Genomic DNA, 27,389 nt, shown 5'->3' with positions numbered 1-27,389 from the left:
GAAGGAAGACAATATCCATCAGTTTGTACCCCACTCACCCAACCTTCCACAACTTTTCCCTGAAGCTGGTCTAAATTCCAGTAGGAGAAAGCTCTGTAAATTAATAAGTGCTTTAGACAAATCAGAATTTTGTTTTGGTTTTGTTGACATTTTTGTGTGTGTGTTTTTATTGCAGTAAGAGGAATGGGACGAGGGGAGTAGCTGTGAGAATGAAGAGGAGGGTGGTGATTTTGCAAGTTATTTCAGGAGATGTAATCCCAGGATATGCAGCAGGAGAGAAAGGAGAACTCATGGAGGACTCTGAATCATCTCACTGGTGGATGGTGGTAAAATGATTGGTGATGGAACAGGACCAAGACAGACTGGTGAGTTATGAGTTCTCCTTAGATGTGTTGATTTTACATAGCTTTTGGGACACTCAGTTGGAGAAAACCTAGAAATATAAGTTGTAAGCTTCTAGAAATATAAATTGGGTATGCAGGTGAGAAACATGGCTTGAAGGTGCAGCTTTGATGGTCATCCTTATACGTGAGAGATGAAACCCTAGGAATGAATGCAATTACACAGATGAGGAGGGTGCAGTGTTAAGACAAAGCAGTTGAGGAGAGACCCCAAGGGACACCACTTTTCAGAGGGGAACAGAAGAGGAGCCAACGGTGGAGAGCAAGAAGAAACAGAGAGGAGAGACTAGAGCAGAAAAAGTCAAGGGAAGTGTAAAGAAGGAAGCGGTCCACACTGTGAAATGCTGCCAAGCTGACTCAGATGACGTATTAGATTTGGCAACTAGGAGATCATTTGATGGCTTTTGAGAAATCTGTTTCAGTAGGGAAGAGGAAAAAAAGCCAGACTGTGGGGTGACTGAGCTGTGAAGTGTGAGCAGTCATCAGGGAGTAATCTCCTCAAAGAGTTTAGCAATAAAGAGAAGGAACAAGTTAGGGGAGCTGATTATAGGAAAAGTTTGGACAAAGGATGCATTGGTTTGGGGTTAACATTTGTTATTGTTTTGTTTCATTTTTAATCTGGAGGAGACGAGCATAATTTTAAACTGAGGAAGGATCAAAGAGAGAGAAAGAGAATGCAGATATAGGAGCTAAATATATGTATATATTTATACATATATACATATATGTGATGGAGTTGAGTTCCAGCGGAGGTAGAAGGAGGTGGATGGGACCATGAGAACTGGATCATACTTAGCCTTAGACAAGAGTTTCTCCTGAGAATCAGTAGGGAAAGGAGAAGTTATGTGGGTGTTGTAGAAGATAAGGTGAGAACTTAGATTATCTGTGTAGCCCCTGAGATACACAGCATGCATTTAATAATTTTGCCCTCTATTTCCAGAAAGAAGGGTGGCAATAATAAACCATGATTGATAATCATTGATAATTTTGGTTTAAGTCACACCAAAATTCATATGCACCATTCCCATAAAAGATATTCCATGTAATGCAGTAAGGAAAATGAGCCTAATGGTTTTAATATTCCTGTACAGTGCACCTTTGTGTCCAAAGACACATGCCAGCTTCTTGTTTAATTCTGCAATATCTGCTCAGTCCTCTGGAGAAAAAAAAAAGAGGAAGAAAGTTAACAGCAGAGGGCTGCGACCAAAGTGAAAATATCTAAATGTCGGCAGTAGCGTTTCGAGTGACCACCTTTGGGTGGTCTCCTTCCAGGTCTCTTGGTGACCTGAAATTTCTGCCTCATTTCTTGTTTAAGGAGAAAAGAAGTGAGGCTTGACCCTCAGAAGGAAGGCACCTTGATTGTGGTGAGCACATAAAACAATGACAAATGTAACAAAAGGGTGTTTTAGTATCGGATTTTGTTTTCTCTTTATGTCACTAAATTATAAAAGTAATGACTGCTTAATAACGAAATTAAAATTACAGGCATGTATAACATAGGGATCAACCACCTCCCACACCCGTCACCATTCTATTACCCCTGCCCGGATTTGGGTATAAGGAGTTTAGTGCTTCACCTTTCTGAATTTGTCTGTATGTGCATTTACAACTAAGTAAGTGGGATCTTACTATGACTATTCTCCAACTTGATTTTGTCATTTTATTATATATTATAGATATCTTCCCATGTCGGTGCACATGGATTCTTCCTGGGCTTTTTGACAGCTGCTGAAAATTCCACTTTATTGCAGCACAATTTATTTAGTCATTCCCCCAAAAGAGGAACGTTTAAACAGTCTCAGGAGTTTTACCACATCAAAACCACAGTAAATATCTCTGTACGTACATCTTTGCACTCTTGTTTTTTCTTGAATAAATTCTTAGAAGTGAAGACAAATCACTGGGTCAAAGGGCATGTGCATTTTCAGTTTTGATAATAATTTCCAGTTTGTCCTCCAAAAAAAGACCCACTATGCCCTTTATCCTCCTACCAAAGTTTTAAAGAATGTGTTTTCCTTATGCCCTAGGCAATACCAAGTGTTAATAATCTTTCATATTTCCTCACTTACTGATGAAGAAAATGTGAGCATAAATGCAGAGACATCAGGGGAGCTTACCCTCCTGGAAAAGCAGAAGGGGATCATCTGTGGGGGATGAAGAGAAGGGAGAGGGATGATGCTTAAGGAAACCTTAGGGGACAGCCCCTTGGATGACGTGGAACAGGAGCTGAGCCAGAATGTCTAAGCAGCTGTAAAGGCCAGAGGAAACTGAAAAACAAAAAAAGTCCAGAAGATTTTATGAAGTAAATACAGTTATTTATGTGAATTCTCTGGTTTTGGAGCAAGAACAATAAAAAGAAAATGGATGGCTGGGAGAATTGAAGGTTGGTCAAGTTGGTGTTGTAACAGAGTTAACTGGTGAGAAATAGAAACTTCTCCTGGTGGAGTGATGACCTGGAGGTCTAGAAGTGGGACCAGGAGAAGTGAGTCAAGGAGAAGGGATGCTAGAGCAGAAGAAAATAGAAGGTTCACAAGATCACAGTTAGCTCACAATCACTTGAGAGGCAAGGTTTAAGGAAAGTGCAGGAGTTGGAGCAACTCAGATAGCTGGTGATGATCAGAGAGCGTCACTTCTGAGTTGTCAGCACAGCAATGGAGCAGCTTCGGGCTATAATGGGATGTGGGGAACAGAGTAGGTGCTACAGTGAAATAGAGCTCAAGGTTGCCAGAGAGCATCAGGCAGAGCCAGGACAAAGGGGCGCTAGCCGGGTCATCCCCTGGGATGGCAGGATAGGCTGGAGCCAGATGTGATAGGCCTCGAGGGTGCTTGAATGCATGAATGATCTGGAGGTTGGTGGAAGATGGTTGATGGAACACAGGTGGCATTGGTACCTAGAGACAAGAGCTGGTTGAGGGAAGGGTCAGTAGGTGACTGTGAAGGAGGCACAGCCTACAAGTCCTTACAAGGGTTTGTGTGTTGAGGGTCGCAGTGGTGGGAAGAAGGAAGTATTTATCTTCTGGGGTTGCTTTGAGGATTAAACTAAATATCGCATTTTAAACATGAAGCATTCGTTACTGAAACACAGTTCAGGGTGCAAAAAATGACAGCTATAATGACACATCATAGAGGGTTTAAAAATACATATCCATTTTAAAGATACAAATCTTCACAATATTGTAAATTCTAACTGAAAAATACATTGGGCATGTGGACAATCTCTCAACACACAGACAGAACCTTCTTATGTGGATACAAGCAGAGATCCTAGGAAAAAAGCCAACTCCGTGGTTTTAATGGTTTCTCACACACAAAATCAAATATAGAAATTCACACTTTAAATCTCTTAAAATGAGAAACTGTTTCTGTCCTTAAAGTTTGCGTTGTCTTCTGACTTATGCTCAGGTCTCGCTATTTTAAAATAAGACCAAATTATATCAGAAAAGAACAGTTAGGGACCATTGATGTCCAATTCTGTTCAGTGAAGCTATTGATTCTGTGAGTGTTAGATGTTCAGGGTTAGTCTCCACTGGTTTGTTCGTGGATGATTTAATAAAGCTGCCCCTACCACACTTCTCTTCCACTGTACCTGATGGTGCCGGGGGGTCTTTGCAGGCTGACGGAGTGCAAGTCAGATAAATACACTCCAGTCCTGGAAAGACATCCTCCCCTTAGGTTATCACCAGTGCCTTTGATAGGTGTCTTAGCCTCAATCATAGCAGTTAACCACATATATAACCTACCTTTTTTTTTTTCTTTTTAGCATTTTAAAAACCTTTTAATTGAAGTATCTGTACACAAATACATACATACATGTATAGGCATTTAAATTTTCAAACTCTTTATTGAAGTTATATATGTAAGGGTATAGCTCATTAATTTTCACAAACTAAAAATACATAACTTGCACCCAGATCATGAAACAGAATATTACCATAGCACTAGTACCCCAGACGTCCCCCTCTGCTCCCTTTTAGACAATAACAGATGTAGAGATATAACTTATCTTTATATCCCTTTGGTTTTTAGTGTGTTGGGTTATTTTTTTTCCCTGTGAAGGTAATTTGTTTTTCTACTCATGACTTATTCACCAATATTTTTAGCAAAGCAATGACATTTTTGGCAGCATTAATTCCTAAAAGTAGAGGCTAACCTGTTATTTAAGCTTTGTTAGGAATTCACACGCTGGACTGTTTCAGGTTTTGTTGTGTTCCCTCTACCCTTTCTGCCTTGCTTTCCCAGGCTAACTCTTGCCAGTCCCTCAAGATTCAATTCAGGAATCTTCCTCAGTGGTTTCCTTGAAGTCCTAGATTGAACTAAGTGCCCCTTATCTCGTTTCCCAAAAGGTGACCACATTATACGAACGTGACCTTCTAATGGGTCTATCTCTCCTGCTACACAGTTAGGAGCCTGGAGAGCAGGGACCTTGTTTCAATCCTCTTTGCTCTCCCAACATCCAATAGGCATTTAAGACACAGAGCCTGTAAAATATGTGAGATCTGAAATAAAATACTGCAGATATTATATAATATGTATAATATATGATATTATATAATATGATATATAATATAATATATAATAAAATGGTGGGAGTCCATGATATGAAAAGAAAAGCACAAAATCTAAATTAGTACTAGTTTTATGGGATATCTTCAAAATGTAACATTAAGTCAACTGATCAACTAGAATTCAATTTGTAGTTTTTATAAAAATTTAAGCGTTAAATCACAAGAACTAAATAATTCATTCTCAAAGACTCATGATTATAAAAGTTATATAAACCAAACTCACGATTACATTTAATATAGGAAATAGGGATAGCTGGATGTTTGATAATACACGATACATTTTCTAAGAGGCAGCATGCCCAGGGCCAACCACGTCCCCCGCCAAACATACATACAGTGCCTGGAACCCAGCAGGAACTCACGACTGTTTGCTGAGATGTTCCTGTTTAATTTCATTTCAATTCTGCAAGCACTGCTCAGAGATATTATAGCCGAGCCCTTGCTGGGGGGCTCAGGTTGATCATGTAATAAAGATTCCATCCTGCAAGGAGCCTGAAATGTAGTAGTGGGAAAGACAAACAAGTATAGACCAACCAAGAATGACATTTCCTTTTGCCTTCTATTTACCTATCCCGTCGAGAAGACTTCCGTCCATGAACACAGTTTGCACTAGGACATTCAGACTTTCCAAAGGGACTGCATAGCCCCATCTTTGTAGGCAAAACTTCCTGAGCAAATTTAAGTCTGTTTTCCATTTTCTAAGATGGGATGCAATTGGTGAACATCTTTCCATTGACAGTAGTCCAGGTAAACATTTAGCAAAGATCACAGATCTAGGAAGGCCCACATTCCTGAGTAAGATACTGGAATAGATACTCCATCGTTGTATATCTCTTTTTGTAGTTTGACCCTTGAAATAGTAACAAATTTAAAAGTACGTCTCTGGACAGCTCTTCTGCCTCACCTGATGAAAATTCTGGTTCTTTGCACAGGACAGCCTTCTCTCCCTCAGTCATCATGCCGACCCACAACTCTTCCACACACCTTTTAAAGCCCAGCCCAAATTCCTCTGCCTTCTGAAAGACTCTCCTGAACTTCTTTGTACCTTCAAGAGAGGTAACCTTTCCCTTCTCTGAACTCCCATTCCACTTATTGTCTGCTCTGAGATCGTTTTGCAAGCTTGCATTTTCCCTTGACTTGATTATAAGGCCATGTTTGAAAGGGACAAATCCCATCTTGCTCATTGTTCCCTTCCCCACAATGTCTGTTGTGTGTGGGGTTTTCCATGAACAGTCGCTGAACACAAAGGTTGAGCTCGGGGGTCTAACTCCAATGTATACATGCACACGTGGAATAAGGATTTGGTGCATATCACCATATTTACAATAAATTTTTCTTGTACTTCACAAGGAGGTATTCCTCACAACCAATTCCTAACATTTTTTTTTAGGTGGTCTTCAGTTTTTGATGTTTTTGGTGTTTGTTTCCTGTGGGGTGTTTTAATTTTGGAGATTTATCAGTGAAACTGATCTATCATTTGGGCTAAGAAATTATCATCATCCACACAGTCTTAAAGGGAGTTGTAGTATTTTATGGTGAACCACTTCCTTTAAAGCATGTGATATTGATTTCACTAATCTAATTTGTTAGCACCCTCTAATACTCTGCGGGTCACGCTGCATCTTGAAACCAACTGACTGAAGGAGCAAATAGAATAACTGAAAATAGCCTCTTGCCCACTATAGACCCAATCAAATGCCATAGCTCCTGTAAAGACTCTTTGAATCCTGTGTTCTTCCCTTCTCTAACGTCTTGGCTACTTTCTCAGTTGTAATTGGGCAGGGTGCGGGGAGCTGCAGAGGACCCTGGTAGTATCACATGTACAAAGCCATGCGCTGAAGGCTCTGCTCCTTCTTCAAGATAATCCACTCCCCCGAAATGATTTTCCCCTAACCATTTCCTGCCTACTCTCAGTTCAGTGTTTCTCAAACGTCAAACATTCCTTTCCCATATAATCTTCAAGGTTTTTGCCTTTTTTTTGTGTGTACTACCTGTATTAGTTTTTACTTAATCATTTTCTTTATTATTTCCTCTTTTTTACTTAAGTAAAGCCCCACCTTAGTCCCCCAACTTTACCCAAGATTTATAGAGTAGGGGAATCTGGGGCTTCCTAAATCCCTCCACTTCGTCCCTCAGATTCTATCTTGGCCAGAGAACCTTGCACACAAAGGGGCTCTGTAAATAGTGGCGAAAGGAGCAATCTGTCAACGCTGCTAAGAAGACCACGATCACCTTCCCGTTCCTCCTTTTGCCTAGTCTAGGTTATAAACACCCTGAAATTGGTGGCCCCAGTGTTAAGACTAGTAATTTATAAACTCATAAAAGTCTCATTTTGTAGTAATCTAAAAAGACAGAGTTGATCTTCATTTTATTGGTATTGAACTATGCTAAAAGGTATATAATGGCCTTGTTTGTATGCCTCCCATCCAATCCTTCCAAATGGACATACACATGTATGCATGCACACAAACACATTTTTTAAATTGTCACAGTGATTAAAAAAAAAAATAGAATGAGGCTGAGAAGCTCACTGCTAAAGTAGGGTGGAGATGTTCTTCCTCACAGCTTGAACTGTTTGCTTTGGTAATCAACTCAAGCTAGTAAACAACCCAAAGCATGGGCTCAGTCTTTTCCTGAGCCAAATTCATCACTTTAAGACCAAAATACGTGTTCATATTTGCTGACACTATTTAGACAGCTTATGTAACAGCATTCAACTCAGCTGGGTAGATGGGCTAACAGTGATATTATAACATCCTTGGTACAGAAGATTTTAGATTAAAATAGAATTTTAAGTTAAAATAACCAGCTGATGTAGCTTTGCATAACAAAGAATCACCAAGCCCCAAACATATTCGCCAATGAAATACTTGCATTATCCACCCACTGCTTTGGTTCCCCTGCATTAATAACACAGTAAGCACAGGAGTTTGCCAGCAGGAAAATACACTTAAGTTTCCTTAGAAATGCAGACTGGTGAACAACTTTGTTCACTTAAATGTCATAAAAGTGTTTATGAAATTCCTTCTTTACCTTGTGTCCACAGCACCTAGTAAAGTGACCTTTCTCTATGTGAATTCAATGAATACCTACTGCAGTAAGAAAAAAACCAAAGATTTTGAGGATTAACTATTGAAATGGAATATGTCTAGCCTATTGTAGGCACTAAATAATGGCAACTATTATTATCAAATTAGACCAGCACTCATTGAACAGAAATGTAAGGGATGGCATGGTAAAGCAGAAATTTAACTGAGCTTGGAGGGAGTCATAATGGGAGGCTGAGAACGTGCCCTTTAGACCCTGCAGGGAGACAGAGATTCTGCCCAGATACTACTGGGAGGCCAGTGAAGTGGGGCATACCCAAGCCACTGCCACCAGCCCATCCTTCCATGCCTGGGAGTGCTCCGTTACACACAGGAGAGCCTTGTCAGCTGTTCATGTCCCTGAGGATTGAGATCCTTCCATGGGCAACTGCCTGCATATCATTCCTGGATCATCCAAGCAAAGGACTCTTGACTGTGCCCCAAGATTTTGCGAAGCCCCATCCAAATTGGAAAACTGCTCTTTCAACCCCTGCTTTTCAAGTAATGGGACACTCATAAGCTCCCCTAAACAGAGGGTGAGAGGCCTTACTTACAGAGGGGAAGAGAAAGACCTTCACCTGTATTTGGTTGGAACTAAATGGTCAAGAAACTCTTGCCAGTAAGTCATAAGATTTGGATTCCAGACCTGGTTCTGCTGCTTCTCTGGCCAAGACAGTTTACTTTTCTGAGCTGCCTTTCCTCATCTGAAAGTATTATTTCCTTCTAGCTCTTACTTTGTCTGAATTGAAAATTATCCATTTAAATTACTTCCATTTTACCATATTGACCGTTTAAGTAGTAAATGTTTTCATTGCCACACCTCTTTTTCTAAAGACATCATCCCTTCGTAAGTTAGCTTTATTCTACAGAATTTATCTGCTGCCACTTTATTCTAGCAGTTAAAGTGTCAAGTTAAAAAAGTATTGAGCTCAGTTCTTGGGACAATTACTAAGCTTTGTACATAATTTAGTATATAATTTATATTAAATAAAATGAATGTGGTGATAAATGAAAAGAAAAATGAAATTCTTGAAACCAGAATATGATTTAACATGCACTGTACCAGAATAGTTCACACCTGCTTTCTGGTTTTGCTCTTAAAAACATATTTGTATTAGTTTCATCACTGACTCAAGCTTCAGATGCCCCCACCTAGCCCTCTGAAGTCTTGGACATGTGACCTTGGCTCTCAGTCTCTTCATCCATAAATTAACCAAGTGGAACCAGATCTCTAAAATCTTGTCTAGGTGTTTAGGTTCCAATTGCGATCCTTTTTTTTTTTTTCTCAATTGTGATCCATTTTAAATTGCACTGTGTAGTAGCCAAAATCAACGTAAGCCCCATAAGCATTATCTAAATTAGCTTATCTTTTCCTGAGCAGGGATAATGCCAAATATCCTGTCCTCAGTTTTGAGCCTCCCAGATTCTCAGAAAGCTCCCGGCTCTGTGCTCCTTCTCATTTCAATGTCTTATCATGAGGGGCTCACTTTTTAGCCTCCCCAGTGATTGTATCTGCTCGTGTTTCTGTCTTCTGAGCCTCTGAAATGCCCACTGAATGGCCCATATTCATTGGCTTTCACCCACCCAGCCCAACACCTCCATCCCCCCTCCACCCCCCCTCCACCCTTCCACCCCTCCACCCTCCCTCCAGCCCTCCACCCCTCCACCCCCCCACCCCCCCATCCCCCCGCCAGTATTTGCAAGAATGCATCTCTTCCTACACCTCTGCTTCTTCTAGGGCAGTGTTTCTTTTTTTATATAAATTTATTTTGGGCTGCATTGGGTCTTTGTTGCTGTGCGCGGGCTTTCTCTAGTTGTGGCGAGCGCAGGGGCTACTCTTCGTTGCGGTGCGTGGGCTTCTCATTGCAGTGGCTTCTCTTGTTGTGGAGCACGGGCTCCAGGCGCGCAGGCTTGAGTATTTGTGGTCTATGGGCTCAGTAGTTGTGGCTTGCGGGCTCTAGAGCGCAGGCTCGGTAGTTGTGGCGCACGGGCTTAGTTGCTCCGTGGCATGTGGGATCTTCCAGGACCAGGGATTGAATCCGTGTCCCCTGCATTGGCAGGCGGATTCTTAACCACTGAGCCACCAGGGAAGTCCCAAGGACAGTGTTTCTTAAAGAGTGATCCATGATCAATCCTGGAGGGTCGGTAAAAGCTGCATATTCCAAAGACCGGAGTGATTCAGGATTTCTGGGGGTTAGGCCTGGGAAGCATTTGTACAACACGCTCCCCTGATGATCTAGGCATAATAGTTTGAAATTCACTGCTCTTTCACCAATTCCGTTTGCAATTTTTTTTTTTTTTAAGGAAAAAGGTGCTATATTAGACATTTTTACCAAGAATATAAGAGGGAAAAAATGGGAGCGGTGGGGAGTGAGTCGTTCAAAGCTCGATCCAGGAACCTGGCAGCACTGGTGCTGTTGGCCTATCTCGGCCAAGTAGGAACACTTGGGAGAGAAGAGAAATAAGTCTGGGACGCCCCACGAGACCGTTAAAAGGTCGGGAGTCAACGGTCGAGGCCACGGCCCTCGGGGCCGCCAGGTCACAGGAAGTGCAGGACAAGCCCTGAGCAGCAAAGCAGACCCAGATGCCCCGCGGCTCCCGGGAGCGGTGGGGAGTCAGGCGGCCGCTCCACTTCCGTTACCATTGGCAACGGCGGCCTCCCCCAAAGTCAGCGTGGCACGGAAAGGAGGGACTTCCCGGCTCTGGGAGCAAATGCGCATGCGGCTGTCGGCCGGTCACAAGGCATTTCCTGTCGCGTGATCTTGAGGACCAATAAAAGTGCATAATTCCAGGGTCACGTGCGTCGGTTGCCATTAGCAACCGGAGGCTTCTAAACAACCCGCCCTCCCTCCGCGTCCTCTGCGGTCCAACCTCCTTTGGAGACGCCGGGCCTGGCGAAGCTGCGCCTGGCCTCTCCCGCTTTTCCGGACCGCTGACTCCTGTCCGCCGCCATGGTGAGTAGCCGGCCGGGTAACCCGGCCCGCGCCGAGGAGAGATACAGAGCCGGGGGCCCCGGAGTGATGCCCTGGCCTGTAGCGGGTCTGAGTCCGGCCCTGGGCCTCCCTGAGGAGGGGAGGTTGCGCCGGGTGCGAGAGGCTCTGTTAGCCTCGGCCGAAGCCCTTCCGGCATAATCCTAGGTGGAGTCCTCTCCTAGCAGCCGCGCTCCGCCGCGTCGCTTCATTCCTCGCCCCTGCTTGAGGTGCCCGGGCCAAGTGACTCTTCACAGGTGGCTAACGAAGAGAGCCGGAGGGAACCGGCTGCCAGCAGAAGGCTCAAAGCGGGATTCTCATTCGATTCCCGAAACTCCAAGTTTATGCGCTCGCAGACACAGATACACACACACGCCCTTTGGCAGCATTACTTATGTTAACGAGCCGAGGAGGAAGAACGTGATTGAATACAACTTCCTGATGTGAGAGTGACTGTAAGAGTCTCAGCCCCTATTTTATAGCTGTGAAAACTTGAGTGACATTTCTTGTGTTTTGACCTGTTCAAAAGAAGGCACGTTTTTCCTGTATGCTAGAACATATCCCATTAATCACTCCAGCGTATACAGAATGCCAACTTAAATAGCAACCGTTCTTAGAAGAAGGCACAGTACTGAAGTGTTCAGAAAAAAAGATGACTCCAGGGTTGGGGGCACCACTGAAATGGGCTACTAAAATACCTCAGCAACTAGAATTCCTATTTAGCCCACGCTATGTCCCAAGCACTCTCTTGCAGCTGAGGGTACAGCTGTGAACAAAACAGACCGTTCCCCTACCCTGCTTGAGCTTGTCCCTCTCATTCTCTTGATTTCCCTAAAATATCAGGAACAAGTTGAAAAAATGATGGTGATGTCACAAGAAGGTTGACATTTGCTCCCATTCTATCTTCTGTAATTCCTTTCTATCAATTTGCTTAACGACTGAGGTTTCGGAGTCAGGCTCAGTTTCTTCATTAGTAAATTGCAGATAGTAAGTATACTTAGGTTGTTAAAATGATAAATGAGATAATGCATATAGAACAAATAGCCTAGTACCTGTTAAAATATTAAACATTCAGTATATAATAGGTTTTATTAGATTGTGTTCATTTTTATCATTACATTTTTATCCTTATACTTCTCATAGTAAAGCTGTATATGGACTTTGGGGTATGGTCAGGAATAGGGAACCATTTCTGCTACCTTCACCACTCTCCCCTCACTTTATGGCACAATTTCAGGACACTAGCTTGGCAATGCTCTGGTAGGATTCTTGCTCTGTGTTTTAGCTTTTTTTTTTTTAAATAGAATCTTTCTGCAGCAAAATTCAAACAAATTCTGATTTCCCTATTTGGATACCTCCCACTATCTCTACATATTTTACAGCTGAACATCATATCTTCTCTGATTTAACAGCTGGCAAAACTGGTGTCAATGAGGTTAAGTGATTTGCTAACAGAAAGTTGCATAGCTAGGCTTAAATTTGGTTTTTAATCCAGTGCTTTCTCTACTTACACCATACATCAACCCATTCCTTTTTCTCTCTAATGATGTGATTCGTGTACATATAATGTACACATGTGCATATGGGGAAGCAAAGGTTTATGAGTGCTGTTTCCTGGGCTAATGCTATTTCTCCTACTGAACTCAGCTGCTTATTTCTGCTCCCTTTCTTCACTCCCATCCATTTTAGAGGAACTTTTCTGTCTTTTGTCCTAAAGTTCATTCTCAGTTTTTGTAATTTTTTCTTCTTGGTCTTGGGACAGTCAAGACTTTTCTTGACAGAAGAGAAAATAATTAACAGATTTGAATTGGCCACTTACTCTGCACAAGGCACTGTATGAGGAGCTGTGTGGTATAAGAAATGATTCATGCCCTCAGGAGCTTGCAGTCTACTTGAAGGAGCAACACCTGGAAAAAAAAGACTACTAATAGTCCAAGGCAGTAATTAGTCTGTGGTGTTGCCAAATGAGTAGCAGAGGTGATATGTGCTAATTTTTGGAGGAAGGCATAGCTAGAGTTACTGAGGGCATATTGGGAGGCTTCACAGAGTAGGTAAAATAGGTTTGGTCTTGAAGGATGGGTAGGAATTTGGTGATTTTCTGGAGCGTGCTATACTGGCTGGTGAGAGCCAATCGTGTGCATTTCTTCTCATCTCTGCATTCAGTGACATTACCTTGGTAGCTTGAAATCAGCCATGCTGGGAGTTTTTATACCACAGAAATCAGCAAGGGCCGCAAATCAGTTTCATACCCCCACACCCAAAAGCCTGTTGTTAAGCATTTACCAGCACACCACTGGGTTAGGTTCAGATTCTTGAATAAGAATGGGGAGGTACTTTTAGTCAAGGATTGGGGTAATGAGAGTGGAAGTATAAGCAGGAAATGTTAAATCATGCTTCTGATGAGCAGACTAGTCTGACTGAAGTAGAGTGTCCTTACGGTAGAATCCTGGGAAATGGGGTTAGAGAAGGAGTTTGGGGAGTGTGGAGGCCTTATGAATTGAATACTATAAACAAGGAAGAATAATTGAAAATTTGTTTATGGGATTTTTTTTTAGCAAGATGTGACATTGTTTTGAGTTATTTCCAATTGTAGGATATTCTTGCCCATACTTACGTGACTATAAGAGATAACACCTTTTCTAATGTAGGTATTCAGTTCTTTTTTCAAATGCCTGGTGGAGATCTGTCTTGTTGTGAGTCACAACTCAGGTGCATATGCAACTATAACATGTTTGTGTTCTTTTAGTTATTTAAACTCTGACATTTTCCAAAAAGAATTTAAAACAGCCAAGGTGAGTGGGGGCTGTGGAGTTAGATTGCCTGGTTCAGATCCCTGCTCTCCCACTTACCTATTCAGTAGCATAGAAAATATTTCTTCTCTGTATCTCAGTTTTCTATCTGTAAAGTTGGTTGTTTTTTTTTTTTTAATTAATTTATTTATTATTTATTTTGGCTGCTCCGGGTCTTAGTTGTGGCGTGCAGGATCTAGTTCCCCGACCATGGATCGAACCCAGGCCCCCTGCATTGGGAGCACGGGGTCCTACCCACTGGACCACTAGGGAAGTCCCTGTAAAGCAGGTTTATACTACCTTTATCATAGGGTTGTATTGAGGATTAAATGAGGTCATGCCTGGCACATTGTAACCTCTGAATGACTTTTAGCTGTTATCATCATTACTATTATTATTTCTAATGTTCGACATTAGTTCAGGGAGGTGGCTAATAATCAGTATAAACCAAAACGAAAGAAACTTCTTTCCATTCACTTTGTCTAGCTCTAAGGCAAGATCTTAGTTACCATTTTAATCAAATAAGGTAAAGTCATGAAATTTAAGGTAAGTACATATCTCAAATGTGTTGGTTTACATTGGTCAAAATACCTCAACTGGTTGTTCTGAAACATTAGTCTACTGGATAAATGACCATTAGAGAACATCGTAATATCTTGGGTAAGTCTTAAATTATTGAACTTTAACATCTTGAATTGTAGAAATATTAAAAACAATGTGGGGAAGAAAAAGACTTGGTAGAGCCGTTCATCATGCGGTTGGGGGGTACATGTCTATAGGCCAGCCTGTTATATTTGAGAGTCAGATGCATATAGGTAACAGTTGACACCTTGAGATAGATCATGTCATCAAGGAGAGGATATAGAATGACAAGAGTAAGGGTCCCCAGGCAGGGCCCTGGGAAGTACAGCTACTTAAGAGGCAAGCCCAAGAGGAGCCTACAGACGAGATCAAGAAGGGAGGTGGGGTTAGCAGCCAAAGAATGGAGCAGGTCAGTGGACAGCAAAGCATCAGCCACGGTAGTTGGATTTGTTATTAAGAAGTTGCTGGTGAGCTTTGCAAAGGCAGTTTGAACAGCATATAGAATGGAGATAGCAAGAGTAGAAGGGAAGTAGAGAAATGCAGCAGTGGCTGGAGGGAATTTCTGGTTATGTATTTTTTTTAGCATGAGTGAGATTTATGTACACAGTCTTCTCTATAGTCCGAGGGGAAGAAGAAACCTATAGAGAGTTGAGACGGGGAGTAATTGGTTAAATAAAGTCCCCCAGGAGCTTGAAAGAGAACAGATTAAGGCCACAATGGAGTGACCTTCAAAAAGAGGAACTCTTTCACTTCACTTGTCAGGCACATATTTGTTGTATGCCAGGCACTATGAGTCGTCCCGGGGATACTCAGGGAACCAGAGGGACAAGGTCATGGCCCTTGTAGACTTCTGTTCTCAGGAAATGGAAACTGCTGAGAGGAGGTAAGGATGTATGTAGGTGCAGCAAAGCCATGGTGCGGGGCTTGGGGGGTGAAGGAGGTCATGCCCAGTGACCTTGGTGCTGGCCTCCACAATGCAGCCCAACACTGTGCTGAGAATGAGAGTTAGACCTTTGTCTCCCATAGACAGGTTATTCTTAAAATAAAAATAATCCTGACTTATTCAGTCCCCTGCATTAGATGTTCACTTTTATAATTTCCTTCTTTAATTTTCAGTATAGCTATAAAATGAAAAAGCTTCATCAATTTCTAGCTTATAGTTGTCAAGCTCTCATCCGGTTTAAAATCAAGACCAATTAGTGGCTATTTCAAAACCAAATATATTTTTTAAAGCTGTATGAGATGGGATAAGGTTAAGTTGCTGTAATAGAGATTGAAAAAAAAAAAAGAAAAAAAACAACAGTGCCTTAAAGAATACAGAAGTTTGGGCTTCCCTGGTGGCGCAGTGGTTAAGAATCTGCCTGCCAATGCAAGGGACACGGGTTCGAGCCCTGGTCCGGGAAGATCCCACGTGCCGCAGAGCAGCTAAGCCCATGCGCCACAACTGCTGAGCCTGCATGCCACAACTACTGAAGCCCGCGTGCCTAGAGCCCGTACTCTGCAACAAGAGAAGCCACCGCAATGAGTAGCCTGCGCACCACAACAAAGAGTAGCCCCCGCTCGCCGCAGCTAGAGAAAGCCTGGGCGCAGCAACAAAGACCCAACGCAGCCAAAAATAAATAAATTTATGAAAAAAAAAAAAAAGAACTAATATTGTAACAAATTCAATAAAGATTTAAAAAAAAAAAAAGAATACAGAAGTTTATTTCTGTCATGCTTAACAGCCCTCTCACTGCTCGTCACAGGTAGGTACGAGGGTCAGTGCTGCTCCACAAAGTCATTCCAGGGGTACCAGTCCCTTTCAGCTTGCTGCTCCCCCGGCCCCCAGGGCCTTGTGCTGTCCGCATGGTTCAGCGGAGTCACCGCCCCCAGGTTTCAGAGAGATAGGGTGTGGCAGAGGTGTGCCCCATGTCTTAAGTCCCAGGCTTTAGAAATAGCTCTTATTCTTCTGCTCACGTCCATTGCTGAGAAGTAGTCATGTGGCCACACCTGACTTCACGGAGGGCTGGGGAGTGTTTTCTAGTTGGGCAGCCATGTGTCTGGGAAGACGGGAAGAACAGAATTTAGCGGACATCTTCCAGTCTCCACCACAGGATAACCTGTATGTTTTCATTGTTGGTTCCTTTATTATATCAAGACTAACAATTAAATTCTTTCTTTCAGGCAGAGTTGGGTCTAAATGAGCACCATCAAAATGAAGTAATTAATTACATGCGTTTTGCTCGTTCAAAAAGAGGCTTGAGACTCAAAACTGTAGATTCCTGCTTCCAAGACCTCAAGGAGAGCAGGTATCAGAGAATTCTAAGGAAACCCAGTGGGAAGGAACATGGATCCCTTCTGGTGGCCAGTATGGGGGTGCTGTAGCAGAGAGGCCTTACAAACCATTGCCAGGATATCATGATCAATTATTCATTGAGAGCAGCTACACTAAGGCTTATGGATATGTGAAACTCAAGAAATCAGATTGTGGTGGGAGCACTCTGTTACTAAACATGCATATAATGATAATTGAGGGATTGCAAAGTTTCAGAAGGGCAGTCAGGAAATTGTGAAGTGCTTGTGGGTTAAAGATTGGCTTGCTGTATTAAAGATTCCAGAACCTTAATTACTTGAGTTATTAATTAAAAGATTAGAGCCATAAGACATGGCAGTTAGCAAGAAAACACCTATGCAGTTTATATTGAAGAATTAGAAGAAGAGAAAACAGCAGGAAACCATGAAAAGCTTGCTGACTAGTACCAAAATTATTAGTTGATTTGTAGCAAGAGATGATAATTAGTTTAGTTGGACCAATAGTGGAAGATAATAAAAGTCCATAGAAAATTTAGTAATAGAGGATAATAGGGAAGCCAACCAAAAGGACTAAATAATAAAGAGACATCAGATTACTTGGGGATCAGATTTTGGCACACAAATGTCAAGACATAAATGAAAAAGGTCTCCAAGTGATCTGTAACTGTGATAAAGTCATTAACTTCACTCAATAGCAGAGACCATCAGCTGTAGACTGTTAACCTGTTCGATCCATTATTCTAATCTGATAATCTGGCTTCCTAACCCACAGTAGAGGTAAGCAGCAATCTGATCGGTGAGTCTGTGAGACAGCCAGAGAAGGTACCCATTATTTACTTTATGCATTGGAGTACCTTAATTGCTGTTCATAATAATGAACTTGGGTTGCTCAAAAAAACAAAACAAAACATATTTTTAAGCAGATTTGCTTTGTTCTATTAAAGAATATAGAAAGATTGTTAATATATTTAATAAGGACTTGCATCAAAAATAAAGTTTTGGTTTTTTTTAGAGTGGTTAAATTCTGCTGGGTAAATGAAACGTTAAAGAATGGTAAATCAAATAAAAGTTTGGTGTAACTCCCTTCGTTATGTCCTTTTGGAATGATGGAGAAGATGACCTGAGGTCGGGGCTGTAGCTCTTCATCTGCTGAGCATCTGAGGGATAAAAGACTTTGAGGCTGGAGGCAGGGAGCGGAGGAGACTGTCTTACTATAAAACTGTCATTGATCGTAGGAGGCATGCATGGAAGCTTTCTCAAGAATTCAGCTGTTGGGCATGTTCCTGAGATCGTTGGAAATGATTGTGGAGTTGGGACCATGGGCAAGTCACCACCACCTTCTGAGCCTGTGTTCCATCTGTGAAGTGAGGGAATTGAAGAAAATGGCTCCAGAGTTCCCTTCCAACACAAACGTTCTCTGTGGAAGAGTCGATCTTTAATCCTTTTGATGAGGATGTTTGTTTTTAATGGAGCTTTAATTAAGTTAGGGGTTTTTTTCTTTTGGGTCTCAAGAATGCTAAGAGAAGCAATATATAATTACCGTTGATTTTGTCATAGGCATTTACTAACATGTGAATGGTCATTCAGTCATTGAAATGCTAGACAAATGATATAAAGAAAGGAGAAATTACACCTCTCAGGTGACTTATGAAATAATTAAATGTGATAAAACTAATTTTAGGGGAGATTAAAGTTAAAAATTTTTCACTGAAAAGCTAAAGAAAAAAGTAGATAGTTTGGGGAATGTTTCTGAGCACGTACTTGTATTAAAGGATGTGCACATTTGAAGAGTGAACCACGGTTTAATCATTTAAATAGACATCAAAAATTAATTGAGCTTAAATTATTTTCAAACTGTTTCATTAATAAAGAAGATAATTTCCAGAGAGACTTTCACTAAACCCTTTAATCTCTTAGATCAGGGGTCCCCAACCCCCGGGCCACGGACTGGTACCGGTCCGTGTCCTGTTAGGAACTGGGCTGCACAGCAGGAGGTGAGTGGTGGGCGGGCGGGCGAGCAAGTGAAGCTTCATCTGTATTTACAGCCGCTCCCCTTCACCCGAATTACCGCCTGAGCTCCGCCTCCTGTCAGATCAGCAGCGGCATTAGATTCTCATAGGAGCGCGAACCCTACTGTGAACTGTGCATGCGAGGGATCTAGGTTGTGCTTATGAGAATCTAATGCCTGATGATGTGAGGTGGAGCTGAGGCAGTGATGCTAGCGCTGGGGAGCAGCTGCAAATACAGATTATCATTAGAAGAGAGATGTGACTGCACAGGGACCATAATAAATCAATTGCTTGCAGACTCATATCAAAACCCTATCAGTGAGTGGTAAGGGAAAACAAGCTCAGGGCTCCCACTGATTCCGCGTTATGGTGAGTTGTATAATTATTTCGTTATACATTGCAATGTAATAATAATAGAAATAAAGTGCACAATAAATGTAATGAGCTTGAATCATCCTGAAACCATCCCCCCACCGCCACCCCCCCGGTCCATGAACAGTTGTCTTCCACAAAAGGTTGAGGGCTGCTGCCTTAGATGACATGTTGTGGGTTTCTTAGTTTTGTTTTACTTGTAAATAGTTGTTGTTGTTTATCCAGAGGTTTTGGATTGTGGTTGTTTTTCAGGCTGGTGGAGGAGACCTTCACCATAGATGAAGTCTCTGAAGTCCTGAATGGGTTACAGGCTGTGGTCCACAGCGAGGTGGAGTCTGAGCTCATCAACACGGCCTACACCAATGTGCTACTTCTGCGGCAGCTTTTCTCACAAGCTGAGAAGTGGTACCTCAAGCTACAGACAGACATCTCTGAACTTGAAAACAGGTACTAAAATTTGTATCCACAATTATGACAACAGAGGCCCAAGCATTAAGAGTTAAGAGTTAGTGAATATCTTTGCTGCTTTGCTTGGGCCTGGTGTGTGAGAAAATTTGGGTAAGGTAACAGCAGAGCATCCAGTTACTAAGTGATCTCTTAGGTGCCGCTCAGCATCCTCTTCAGAATGCCCTGTTTCCACTATTCCTAGGTGTTATAAAGGCCTCTGAGATTTATGAGATTGCTCTTAAGGCTATAATTAATTATTCCATATGGTATCTCTGGTTAGCCTGATCAGTATTATAATAAGTCTTCAGAGATAGGTCAACTAAGAAAAAAAGATTATGAAACAGTTGAAAAGTTAATTCAAATACCATCAAATCACACTTAGTAGTATTGGAAGTTTATTTCTAGATAATTGCATTAAAATTATATACTGATCTTTAAAATAGGGAAAGTAAAAAAAAAAGTTTTATTATCTGAACTATATCAAAAAGCTTATTAATTTTTTAAAAATATGATAAAATCAATGAAATTGAAACTCAGTCTAAGAAAAGTCATGCCAGAGATCCGGAAAGACTGATATCGAGCCCAGGGGCCGTTTGCTAAGCACAGGTGCAGTGCAGCTTGCGGACGGTGCTTAACAACACTGGCTGTGGCCTCGGGTAGGGAAGGAAACCATTTAGCTTCACCAACTGTCAGTAGATAACTGGTGAGAAAACTTTGAGAAACTGACCTATTAAGAAGCTTAGGAGAGTAGTTACTGCCATTCACTCTGTAAACTTTTGTATAGTCAAGCCCCCAGGTACCTTTGCAAATAAAAGGAAATGTTCAGGTGGATCACCCCCAAACCATCTGTCTTCCTTGAGAATTTACCATACTCTTTTTCAGTAGATGTGAACTAATTTTATTTTTCCGAGGCTACTCTATTAAAATCAGTTTTCCTTGAACCTCTACTAGCTAACAATGTGTATTATAGAGCAATTTCCCATTAGCACCTCAAAAATACAGTGTTGACTACAAATTTCAGACATAGTTGTATTAACATTGTAATTTAGTTCTAGCGATTATATTGTACACTCAGTAGGTACAAAATAGTAGGTGCTATGGAGATTCAAATTTGAGTGCATGGAACTTAGGTTCTCGACCATTAGTAACTAAATATCATTTTTTTTTAAATTAATTAATTAATTTATTTTTTGGCTGTGTTGGGTCTTCGTTTCTGTGCGAGGGCTTTCTCTAGTTGTGGCAAGCGGGGGCCACTCTTCATCGCGGTGCGCAGGCCTCTCACTATCGCGGCCTCTCTTGTTGCAGAGCACAGGCTCCAGACGCGCAGGCTCAGTAATAGTGGTTCACGGGCCCAGTTGCTCCGCGGCATATGGGATCTTCCCAGACCAGGGCCCGAACCCGTGTCTCCTGCATTGGCAGGCAGATTCTCAACCATTGCGCCACCAGGGAAGCCCCTAAATATCATTTTTGATGTGAAGTTTTGTTCATCTTGCTCTGTTGTTTCTGGCATGTAATAGATTGGTACCAGTGCTTTTATTCTTCTTCTTTTTTTTCTTTTTAAATTTTATTTATTTATTTATTTGGCTGTGCCAGGTCTTAGTTGTGGCACGCGGGATCTTTTTTTAGTTGCAGCGTGCAGGATCTAGTTCCCTGACCAGGGATCGAACCTGGGCCCCCTGCATTGGGAACACAGAGTCTTAACCGCTGGACCACCAGGGAAGTCCTGCTTTTATTCTTCTTGTGTGTATGATACAAATCTATTCTAAACAAATATTTTTTCATATTTGTTTTTGTCTTCAAGAGAATTATTGGAACAAGTTGCAGAATTTGAAAAAGCAGAATTTACATCTTCAAATAAAAAGGTAATTTTTGGTCCTTATAAATCCATACCTTAATAACCAGTGTTTAAAATCCTCAAGTTGCTCAGAGCATTCAGAGATTAAAGTGAGAACTCTCAAGGAAAAGCATTCAACTCAAGAGCAGAATTCCAAGCTTGCCTCTCAGATTTTTAGGTGAAAGAAGATAAGTTTTGGAAGTAACTATGAAAAACTTGTTTTTGTCTACAAAAACACACGCATGCGCATGCACGCAACTTCCCTGCAGTCCACCCGCCTCCCAGCCATGGAAGCTCTTCACTCAGATGATGCGGAGCACAGGCTTTGGGGGCGTGCATCCTGGCACTGTCACCCCTCAGCTGTGCGACCTCGAGCAGGTTACCTGAGGCGGCTGAGCCTCGTTCCCCTCATCTGTCAAGTGGAGACAGTACTAGTAGTTACCTGCTTGTCTCTTTAATCATTCTCATTACCTGCAGTGACCACTTAGCATTCCATTGTGTAGATGCACCATAAATCCTCTGTGGTGTTACATAGTAAAACACTGCCAAGATCAATCCATGAACATACACGTACAAAACAATTTTCTAATTATTCCTTTGGAACATATTTCTAGCTAAGAAATTTCTAGGTCAGAGGGCATGAATTGTTTTGTTTTAATGCATATTGCTAAACTGCCAGAATGTTTGTGTCAAGTTACTCATCTGTAATGTAGTTTACCTAAATCCTCATCATTATTACAATTTTTCTGGGGTTCATGCAGAAATCTCTGTTTTAGCTCCCACAGTTTAAAATCCCAGTCCCTAGGTACTAGGATCTTTATCGGCTCTGGCTTTGAGCACCTTCCCTCCCTCCTTTCTCTTCCACCTGTTTTGTTTTTTTTTTTTTTTTAAAGATACAAGGAGGATGGGTTTCGTTTTTATCTCTAATTTGCATTGGGCACTGTGGGCCAGGCACTGTCCTAAGCACTAGGACGTAGCAGAGATCCAAACCAATGAAAATCTATCTGACATCTCAGTGAATATGTTTACACAGTGTCTTCCACTTAGAAAGTACAAGCGTTCAGTGATTACACGTGCTTTATTCAGTGGTGATTTCAGTTTGGTTTCTTTGTTTTGTTTCAGCCCATCATAGATAACATAAAGCCAAAACTTGCTCCACTTAATGAAGGTGGAACAGCAGAACTCCTAAACAAGGTAATGTTGCCATCGTTTTGAGAAATGGCTGACTCTCTAAGGCTGTATGCTCACTGCCTGCACAGCTCTAGGGTACAGAGACTGGGTGGAAGGTGTTGATTCAGGCTTTGGTCCACTGAGGGTAATGAGCCCATCGCAGTAGTTGTACTTAATGGTACCTGGTGGGCCAGAAGAGGGCACACTTAACTCCCAGAGAGGCTGAAGCAGCTCTTGGTTGCATCTTTTCATAATGAAGTGAAGAGCATAGAATTTTGGAAAGTGTTTATTGATGGACATTTGAAGTTTATGAGCTGTGATAACAATGAAGGGATTTTTTTTAATTAATAGGTTTATAAAGATTAATTACCGACATACAACTATTTTTCATGACTCTTGTGTTCTCAACATTATGCTAGATATTGTTACATAAAAAGAAAAGTAATACCTGGCCTTTTGCCCTCAAAAACCTTGTAGTCTCATTGGGAAGGGGTAACTAATATTCTAGAAACAGAGGCAGCAGACTGCTAACCTGTGTGCCACAGTTGCCACTAACCCGGTGCCAAAGGTGCCACAGGGTGGCAGAGAAGACACAGTTCCGTGTGGATAAGAGTAGTTGAGGACAGGCTCTTGGGTAAGGTGGTGCCTGAGCTGGGCTGAAAGGTGTAGACAGATTGAATTGTCAGAGGGAAGAGAAATGGTATGGCCAGCAGAGGAACAGAGTGGGCAGCAGTCAGAGGCAGAGAGGGGGCTGGCATGCCTTGGAGCAGAGTGCAGGCTCTCCGGCTGGGCGATGCTGCGTGTGCTGGGGTATAGTAAGAAGTGAGACTGCACTGACAGGTGCTGCTTGTGACGGAGCTGCTGATGAGCAAGGCCCTTGGAGCTCAGCTCAGCTGGAACCACTTAGGGGCTGGGCACAGGGTATGGAATGATGAAGATTGTGTCTTGAGGATAAGCGGCAAGTGGTGTGCAGTGTAGGCTGAGAACAGACCCAAGAGTTGCAGGATCAGCTAGGTGAGAGATGGCAGGGGAGGGGGACTTTGCAAAAAGGCTGAGAGACTGCGAAAGAAGGAACTAGAAGTCTTAGAGCCAGAGATGACTCATAGGGGTTGAGGCTGGTGGGCTGGGTAAAACTGGAATATTACCAGTAACCAGGGCATGCAGACTTGAGCTTTTATGTAATTTAAATTTAATATAAAAATTAAATTTTTAAGTGAAACAAATAATTTCAAGGATTAAAAATACTTTGGCTAACATAATAAAACTTGAATTTACTCACAAAGGAAATTTTAAGACTTCAAGAAGAGAATGAGAAATTAAAGTCAAGGCTGAAGATCCTTGAAACACAGGTAACCGAGAAATACTTTTAACAAAATTATTGAAAGAGTTACTTACAGACTAAATACTGAATGTATTGTGTTTAATCTTGATTATAGGCAACAAATGCATTGGATGAGAAGTCAAAACTAGAAAGAGCACTGCAAGATTTACAGCTTGATCAAGGAACTCAAAAGGTAAAATCAGTTTTAGCATTTTCACATTTTCTAGATGATCAAGTTATAAACTTATATTAAGCCTTAGCTACTATCGATATTATGCCCCACCGCCAGCCACTCCCTGAGAGGGAGGCCACCACTGTAGTTCTGCATCGAGACAAACTTGTCCAGAAAAGGCCAGGTAAGAGCCTGTTGAGGGCAGTGGGGGCAGATACACAGCTCACATGCTTCACATGTCCCAGAGCCCATTGGCATATGAGATATGCTTAAATTTATTTTTTAAAAGTTCTTCTCCCTTTCACTTTGCCCTTCCAATTACAACGGGAAGAAAGGAAGAGTTTTTAGTTATTATTATACAGAACTTATTATTACTTAAGTTTCCCTTCAGTGAGTGTGACAAAACAGAATGAATTTACTAGTCATGCATCTTCTAATCCACCTATATCTAGCTGTGCTTGTGTAATACAGTGAAATCCAGTGTTGAAGTTCTCCAAGCTTGTCTGGATGGAATGACTGAGTATCACTCCGCCCTGGAAGTCATCATGTGCACAGTTCTGCCTCCTTTGGCCTTTCCATTGAGATTAGATGCTGTAATAGGATCCTGTCAGCAGGACCATTTGAGTGAATTTTCATTGCAGCACTGGCTTTTCTAGTGGTTGTAGTGCCATTGTAAATGTCTACTAAACAATCCCCAAACTTACTTCATTAGACTTTGGTTATACTTTTTCTATGGCAAATTTCAAACATATACAAGAGTAGAGAGAACAGTGTAATGCACCCCAGGTACTCATCACTCTGCTTTACCAGTCAGTCATCAAGACATGGCCAGTCTGGTTTCATATTTACCTCTACTCTCTTCTCCCTTTCCCCATGTTTTTTGTTTTTTTAAATTAATTTATTTTTTGGCTGCATTGGGTCTTTGTTGCTGTGCACAGGCTTTCTCTAGTTGCAGTGAGCACGGGCTTCTCATTGCGGTGGCTTCTGTTGTTGCGGAGCACGGGCTCTAGGCATGCAGGCTTCAGTAGCTGTGGCATGCAGGCCCAGTAGTTGTGGCTCATGGGCTCAGTAGTTGTGGCTCGTGGGCTCAGTAGCTGTGGCTTGCGGGCTTCAGAGCGCAGGCTCAGTAGTTGTGGCACACGAGCTTAGTTGCTCCGCGGCATGTGGGATCTTCCTGGACCAGGGCTCGAACCCGTGTCCCCTGCATTGGCAGGCAGATTCTTAACCACTGCGCCACCGGGGAAGTCCCCCCCATGTTTTTTTGAAGCAAGTCTCAGACATTACGTTATTTTATCTGTAGGTATTTTTTAAGTAAAAGGATGCTTCCTATATGGCTAAAACAAAAGGAAATATGTATGATTTTCAATCATTATATACCAAGGACCATAAATTTGTAAAACAGCTAAATACTCCAGAACAGCTTTATAGTTTCTCAGAAGTAAACCAGTTGCCAAGATTTTCGGAAAGCCGTTTTAAAAGCCATTGAAGGCTTTGCTCCAATCTTACTTTTAAGATTTGGCAAAACCACAGAACGAGAGAAAGCCCTTGCACAGAAACAAAGACCCAACACAGCAATCAATCAATCAATCAGTCAATCAATAAATAAATAAATAAAAATTTAAGAAAAAGATTTGGCAAAAGTGAAATGCGTACAGGCCTTCACTAGATGCAGTGAAATAAAATCTTTTTAAAAACCAGATTTCAAAAATAAGTAAGGAATTCTTCTTTTGTTGATAGTAGTGCTTCATCTTCATAGTTAGCAATTATAGACCATTTTCCTGTCATTAATATAACTTTTGTCTTTTATAAATTTTATCTAATTAAAAACATGATCCAGGTGGAGAGAAGATCCAGCTGCTTATATTACACTGACGGAGTGTACAAATATGTGCAAATCGAATTAATGTAAAAAACTTAAAATCTTGTAAATTTAGCAAGCCATATAATCAGTAAGCATTAATTAGGCTCTCATAATATTGTAAAACATGTCTGTTACATTTTTTGTATAAATTGTATTAATTTTATTATTTTTCCATCTGTATCATTCAAAATTCTTCACCAGGATTTTTTACCTTGACTTTTCAAAAATGAAGCCCATTTGCCACCCCAACTCTGGGAAACACAATCTTGTCAAATTTAGGATCCCACCTCTCTTGTTCCTCTTTTGGAATTCCAGCAGTTCATAAATCATATTATACATACTTGGAAATCAGTGACCACTGAGTGTCTGCTGTGCTCAGGACACAGTGCACTGGGTGCTGAGGGTGAACTGGGTGTGCTGGTGTCCTCACTGGCCTGCAGTGGCAGAGAAGGCTGGCGGGGGATGCTGACATGCACACGCAACACACAGCATCATCTGTTCCCATCACCTGTGATGCTGAATCTAAAGCAGCTACTATTTAGGATGTCAGCATGAAATCATGTGAGTGTATGTATTTTTCATAGGATTTTATAAAGGCGCAAGACTTGAGTGACTTGGAAAACACAGTTGCTGCTTTAAAGAGTGAGTTTCAGAAGACACTTAATGACCAGACAGAAAACCAGAAGTCCCTGGAGGAGAGTCTAGCAACGGCCAAGCATGACCTACTCAGGGTGCAGGAGCAGCTGAGCATGGCTGAAAAGGTCAGATTTGTCTGTTTATATCCGATTAAGTGATGAATGCAGTGTAACTAAGGGAAACGGACAACTACAGATCCACTTCATTTTTTGTCAAGGTATTGGTCAATTTGTGTTCTAAAGAGTTATCATTTGGGGACACTGAGATTCTTCCATCTTTGGCACTAAAATATCTGTGATAATAAAAACCTACACTCCTTCCTGTTCTATGGTAAATACTCCACTGAGGGTGGCGTACACCCGGCACCCTGAACGCCCATTTTGCTCTTCCTGATCATCCCTCTTACAGTCTGGCAGAGGGATGGGTGGCTTTTTTCTAAAGGGTTCTGTACCTTTTTCTTAATTTATATGAGATATGTGGAGAACTGGTTTTTTCGCTTTAGGGGTTAGACTCTTAAGAATATGGGAGCTAAGATGTAATTAAATTTAAAATCCTCCTCTTCAAATACTGGCAGTATTTTGGGATTTGGAAAAAAGAGCATGCTTATTTTACCTGAAAATGAATTTACTTTTTCAAATAGATTTCCCATGTCTATGGCATAGTATGTTTGAGTTATTTGCTAATATTGTACTTGGGAAATGTTACTATTTTATTAGCTTCCCATTTGAAAGAATGTATTTTTAAAGTTTGAATGGTCTTAATTTTATATAAGTATATATTTTTTTAAATTAGAAAATAAAATAAGCAGAATATTAGTAAAATTAGGGCAAAAATATATATTTTCATCAGATGTGTTATTTCTTTCCTTAACTATTTGTTAGTA

The 27,389-nt window shown here is 41.5% G+C and overlaps 1 protein-coding gene across 2 annotated transcripts in view; it reads left to right on the top strand.

Moving 5' to 3' along the window:
* The first annotated feature begins 270 nt into the window (after positions 1-270).
* Positions 271-27,389, top strand: part of LZTFL1 (leucine zipper transcription factor like 1) — a 28,752-nt gene continuing 1,633 nt past the window's right edge. The window contains exons 1-8 of one of the 2 annotated variants that reach the window (XM_059939432.1): positions 271-365; positions 16,556-16,680; positions 19,318-19,512; positions 21,314-21,374; positions 22,469-22,540; positions 23,800-23,865; positions 23,953-24,030; positions 26,455-26,631. In XM_059939432.1, the coding sequence (XP_059795415.1) occupies positions 342-365; positions 16,556-16,680; positions 19,318-19,512; positions 21,314-21,374; positions 22,469-22,540; positions 23,800-23,865; positions 23,953-24,030; positions 26,455-26,631 (798 nt within the window). In that variant the 5' untranslated portion in view covers positions 271-341. Of the gene's footprint in view, positions 366-10,917; positions 11,007-16,555; positions 16,681-19,317; positions 19,513-21,313; positions 21,375-22,468; positions 22,541-23,799; positions 23,866-23,952; positions 24,031-26,454; positions 26,632-27,389 lie in introns of those variants that run through there. The other variant, XM_059939433.1, reaches the window with a different exon arrangement.

This window comes from Balaenoptera ricei, chromosome 11 (assembly GCF_028023285.1).
Source record: "Balaenoptera ricei isolate mBalRic1 chromosome 11, mBalRic1.hap2, whole genome shotgun sequence".
Lineage (NCBI taxonomy): Eukaryota > Metazoa > Chordata > Mammalia > Artiodactyla > Balaenopteridae > Balaenoptera > Balaenoptera ricei.
The sequence above is the reverse complement of the archived record's forward strand: the minus strand, read 5'-3'. Positions and strand labels throughout refer to the sequence as shown.